Source organism: Triticum dicoccoides, chromosome 7B, assembly GCF_002162155.2.
Source record: "Triticum dicoccoides isolate Atlit2015 ecotype Zavitan chromosome 7B, WEW_v2.0, whole genome shotgun sequence".
Classification (NCBI taxonomy): domain Eukaryota; kingdom Viridiplantae; phylum Streptophyta; class Magnoliopsida; order Poales; family Poaceae; genus Triticum; species Triticum dicoccoides.
Window position 1 is genome coordinate 156,089,987 of NC_041393.1, and position 5,760 is coordinate 156,095,746.

A 5,760-nucleotide genomic window follows, 5' to 3' on the forward strand; every position below is an offset into this window, starting at 1 on the left:
CCCTGATGAGCACGGCACCGCCGCGATGCACTGGGTGTGCACGCGTCGTCTCGCTGGTTTGTGTCATCCGACGACGAACAGCAGAGACGAAATCGTCTTCCCAAACTCATACATGCCGTCCGGATGACTTGCATGTGTTATGTGTATGCAAATCACCGTGCACTTGTTGTATCGCGCCGGCGTCTTCGTGGACAGCCCTGTTGGCCGTATCACAAGAGGTTCATCAGCCACCGTCTGCCTCGGCTGCAGGGCAGCAGCCGCATCATGTTTCCTGCAGTGCTCGCGCTGCCGGTCGCTGCCAGGCTTGCCTGCGCGCCGCCGCTCACAACGGTCAATGATTGGACGCCACCACCACGGTCCCGTGCTGGATGGCCAGCTCGCATGGCCGAGCTGTGTCGGTCCTCGTCGATGTCCGCCACCGCGCCAAGCCTCGGCTGCACGATGATCCGCGCATGTTGCGTGATAGGCCGGCTACCGCCCCTCTGCTCGAGCCCGCCCGCCGCGTGCCTAGGCTCGCTGGTCGCGCACGTCGTCGCGCTTGCAGTGGCCGAGCCGCGTCATGGCAATCACGCCTTGCTGCAAAGGCAGCCGCATCGCGCGCGGACCCTGCTGACACATCGCACGTCGTCGGACGTTGCCGCGGGCAGCTGTGCGCATGAGAGCGCCGCCGCATGCTACGCGAGCCGGGCCATGACCTAGTGCTCGCCGCCGCACTACCGCGCGTGACCCCCGTTGGCCCTCGTCGTGGCCGCCCGAGCTCCCGCATCGAACCACGCGCGCCGCTCTGCTACGTGCGTCGCCGACCCTGCTGGCCGCCGCGACCAAGCGGGCTGTTGCCCTGGTCAACCGCCGCCGCCACGTTCCACTCGGATGGCTGGGAAACCTAGCCACTGCCCCCAAGGGCTAGGCAGTGTGGGCAGGCCGGTGTTGGGTTGGGCCTAGATGGGCCTCACTGCGGGTGCCTTGTAATAAAAAAATAGGAGTGGCGGCTGTGCACATTAAATTGTCCGACGGCCAGGGTTCGGCATACTGTTGTGCGTACATTGCGGCCCGTGCATGCGTTTTTACATTTTTACACTCATATTTTTTCCATATTTATGCGCATTATATTCCTGCTGAGTCACTTTGCACATAAGCCCTCGGTTCAGTCTCTTTTCGTGGAAAATGTATAATTCTGCTTAATGTTTCGAAAATGCACGCAGCTCGGAAGAGTTTGCCGAAGAAAACGATTGGAGAAGGAGCCACGCGAGTGGATTAGGCAGCACTGCGTGATGAACCAGACCGGCCGAAGTTTGGGCCGGCGCACCGGTCACAAGCGATTCTCTAAAAGATGTTGGTTATTTCCAACAAGGATTACCAGCTATGTCCAGTGTATTTTTTGTTTGCTGGGGTTTTGTTTTGCGTGGGGAGTGTCAGCGGGTGCTGTGTCATGCAGTCCTGTATAAGCTGCTTCCCTGCTGACGTGGCCGAATAATGAAAATACAGGTGCTGTTTCCTGCGGATGCAGTGGTGCTTCAGTCCTATCGTGCAATTGGTCATCTGTTGTGTTTGTTGGGAAACTTGGGCCTTAGATGGAACAAGTCATTGGCCCATTATAGACCAAGTCCCTCCACTTAACGTTAAAGTAGGCACTTATTCCTCCATCCCTAGATATATGAGGAGGAGAGCACCCTGTGGATGTACAATTGATGTTGATTAATAAAGAAAGACTCCCCTCTACTTCTGTGTGTCAACTTACTTTCTGTACCTGTGTATGATCGACTACGACGTTCGCTCCCGCTCCGCAACCCTGAACCGGACTCGCCGGCATGAGTTGCGGAACAGTGTTCTTGTGGTCGTGGAGATCTTCTTCGTTTCCGCAATGAAGTTCACACTTCACACACACGACGTGCAGGTATATCTGTCCGGACGTTGCAACTACTGCGCCGCTGGCTGGCAATTCGCTTGTGGACTACTGTACTACTGAACTGGTTGTTGAGTCGTGCGGCGCAGAGCACTGCTACATCTCCCAAAACAACGAGGCCCTCTAGTATTAAGCCACCTGGACTTGGCAGAGCTTTATCCCTCCTGCCCTGCACGAGCCAGCCAAAAAGAGCAGAGCATCCACGCTCCTCGCACTTCCAGCAACGAGAAAACCTCCACGGTCTCGACGGCAATGCCGACCTCCGGCGACGGCTCGGGCGCCCTGCCCCATGTCGTGCTCCTCCCGAGCGCCGGGATGGGCCACCTCGTCCCGTTCAGCCGCCTCGCTGTGTCCCTCTCCTCCTCCGACCACGGCTGCGGCGTCTCGGTCGTCACCGTGCTCCCCACCGTGTCGTCCGCCGAGTCCGCGCACCTCGATGCCCTGTTCGGCGCGTGCCCGGCCGTGCGCCGCCTCGACTTCCACCTCGCGCGGTTCGACGCGTCCGAGTTCCCCGGCGCCGACCCCTTCTTCCTCCGCTTCGAGGCCATGCGCCGCTCCGCGCCTCTCCTCGGCCCGCTCCTCGCCGGTGCCGGCGCGTCGGCGCTCGTGACGGACATCGCGCTGGCCTCCGTCGTCATACCCGTCGCCAGGGAGCTCCGCCTCCCCTGCTACGTCCTGTTCACCGCCTCCGCCGCGATGCTCTCCCTGTGCGTCCACTTCCCCGCCTACCTCGACGCGAATGCCGGCGGCCCCGTCGGCGACGTCGACATCCCCGGCGTGTACCGCGTCCCCAAGGCTTCCATCCCGCAGGCTCTGCACCACCCCGAGCACCTCTTCACCCGGCAGTTCGTCGCCAACGGCCGGGAGCTCGCGAAATCAGACGGCCTCCTGGTCAATTCTTTCGACGAGTTCGAGCCAGAAGCCATATCTGCACTCCGGGATGGCTCCGTCGCTGCCGGGTTCCCACCGGTTTTCTCAGTTGGGCCACTCGCTCCGGTGAGCTTTTCGGCAGGTGAACCGCCGGAAAATCAAGCTGATTACATGCGGTGGCTCGAGGCGCAGCCGACGAGATCGGTGGTGTACGTCAGCTTCGGCAGCCGCAAGGCCATATCCAAGGACCAGCTCAAGGAGCTCGCCGTCGGGCTCGAGGCGAGCGGCCACCGGTTCCTGTGGGTGGTGAAAAGCACCGTCGTGGACAGAGACGACGAGGCCGAGCTCAGCGAGCTGCTCGGCGAAGGGTTCTTGGAGCGTGTGCACGGGCGGGGCATGGTGACCAAGGGTTGGGTGGAGCAAGAAGAGGTCTTGAAGCAGGAATCCATCGGTCTGTTCATCAGCCACTGCGGCTGGAACTCGGTCACGGAGGCGGCGGCGAACGGATTGCCGGTTCTGGCGTGGCCGAGGTTCGGGGACCAGCGGGTGAACGCCGGCGTGGTGGCGCGCAGCGGGCTCGGCGTCTGGGAGGAGCGGTGGAGCTGGGAGGGGGAGGAGGGAGTGGTGAGCGGGGAGAATATCGCGGAGAAGGTGAAGGCTGTAATGGCGGACGAGACAGTGAGGAATAAGGCGGTAAGCGTCCAGGATGCGGCGGCGAAGGCAGTCGCCGACGGCGGCACGAGCTACCGGAGCTTGGCCCAATTCGTGCAACGTTGCCGGGATCTGAGCGTCAGCAAGTAATACGACATGGCTACATTTCGAAGAAGCATGAACACGGAATAATTGCTGTATACCTCGACTGTTGTTAAACAAAGGATCTCCCATTTATTGGAAGCTGAACAAATGTAAGGAGAGAATGTCAGAATGAACACGCTGTCACAAAAACCAACGACAAATATACGTTCCTCTGTAAAGAAGTACTCCCTCCGTCCGGAAATACTTGTCGGAGGAATGGATGTATCTAGATGTATTTTAGCTTTAGATATATTTATTTTTATGCATTTCTCCGACGAGTATTTCCAGACGGAGGGAGTACTAGTGATTTACACGCTCTTATATTTTTTTCAACGGTGGGAGTACGTGATAAAGCTACAAGTTACGTTAGGGCATCTCTAACGCCGGCCAAAAAAGACATGGTATTTGTTGCATCCGTGGACATTGATACGTAGCCGGTCATCGAAAGCTTGCCCTAAACTTTCGTCCGCAATACAAGCAAAATTTAAACCAGATGGACAGATATTATGCAAACATGATGTAATCCATGCAAATGACAAATAATTGATATAATTTACATAAACCGAATGATATTTTGTATATTCAACTAAAACTTAGAAAAACTCTAAAGTAATTTATAGCGGACGATGACCGGTGACCTCGTATGCCTGGTCGGGCTATCTAGTGGCCCTTCCGTATGCCTGGTCATGTCACCATTGAAGCGGCACCGCCGCCTCATCCGACCGCATCGCTCTGAATGGCATCAACGTTGTAGAGTCACGTCCACTCTGAAGCAACTTGAGCGGCATGAATGTGCGGCAACCGTTTCGCACGGAGAGTGTTTTGGGTGGGTCCGGCCGGCCAGGCGCGTACGTGGTGGATGTCCAAACTCTGGCGAACCTCCCCTTGGTCTTCGTCCGATTTGCGAGAATTGAGACAAGCGGACACGTCTGCGCATAGATGCAGCATCACATTGGATGGCTTACATCCTTCGGACACCTCGATTCGAACGTTTGTGTGTGTTTTGAGGGTCTGCGTTTGAAATGAACTCAGAGCATCTGGGCTCCTCAATCACACCCATATATGTCTCAGCGGCCTGTCAAGGATCGGGCACAAAATCATGACCCAGCCGACCCCCTCACACCGGCCCTATTCATCCGGCTCACCGACGCCCCTCATACCGGTGCGCCGATCAAGAGGGTACCGACAGCTATGTTCTTTTTGGTTTGAATACGACTTATGTTTGGACAGGAAGCCCCCAAATGACCTTGAGAGTTTTTTCACGACTCTGACTCGAATACGATCAAAGTCAGACCCAAAAGGGGTTAAGCTATGATTCGAATACGATCAAGAAGCCCCCTAGTGAGTTTGGCATTGTGCCGATCAAGAGGGTACCGACAACTATGTTCTCTTTGGTTCGAATACGACCTATGTTTGAACAGGAAGCCCCCTAGTGATCGTGAGGTTTAACGGCTAGATTCGAATACGATCATGAGCTGGACCAAGAGGGTTAAGCTAGATTCGAATACGATCAGCCCCCAATTGGTCGTTTTGAAATGATGATGATGAAGATATATAATCATTGAGGATGAAAAGGACAGAGGTCCTGCTTTTATTACTTATCATAATATATATATCGTCAAAATATGTACATCATGAGAGCCGGTGGCTCAAGTGTAGTAAGGCCGAAGATGAGCGATATTCCATGGCCGGCGGGTCTCCTCCTCCGACTTACGTGAGTCTTTGTGCTCTCGAACATCGATAAGGTAGTTTGACCCGTTGTTCAAGTTCTTGCTGACCACAAAGGGCCCTTCCCAAGGTGGGGATAACTTGTGTGCATCAGTTTGATCCTGGATGAGATGGAGCACCAAATCACCTTCTTGAAAGGTTCTGGACTTAACCCGGCGGTTGTGATAACGGCGCAGGTCCTGTTGGTAAATCGCCGAGCGGGCTGCTGCCAAGTCACGCTTTTCATCTAACAAGTCAAGGGCATCCTGACGTGCCTGTTCATTATCAGCTTCAACGTAAGCCGCCACATGGGGCGAACCATGACGGATGTCACTAGGTAGAACCGCCTCTGCTCCGTAAACCATGAAGAAAGGCGTGTAAGCCGTAGACCTGTTGGGGGTAGTATTGATGCTCCATATCACAGAAGGTAACTCATCCACCCAACAACCCGGTGTCTGTTGCAAAGGAACCATAAGCCGGGGTTT

At 55.8% G+C, this 5,760-nt stretch overlaps 1 protein-coding gene across 1 annotated transcript; it reads left to right on the plus strand.

The window, feature by feature from the left end:
* The first annotated feature begins 2,055 nt into the window (after positions 1–2,055).
* On the plus strand, positions 2,056–3,816 carry LOC119341887 (UDP-glucose:2-hydroxyflavanone C-glucosyltransferase-like). The gene has a single exon (XM_037613735.1). It carries the CDS (start codon positions 2,156–2,158, stop codon positions 3,572–3,574), a length of 1,419 nt encoding a protein of 472 aa, XP_037469632.1. The 5' UTR covers positions 2,056–2,155; the 3' UTR covers positions 3,575–3,816.
* The last annotated feature ends 1,944 nt before the right edge of the window (positions 3,817–5,760 follow it).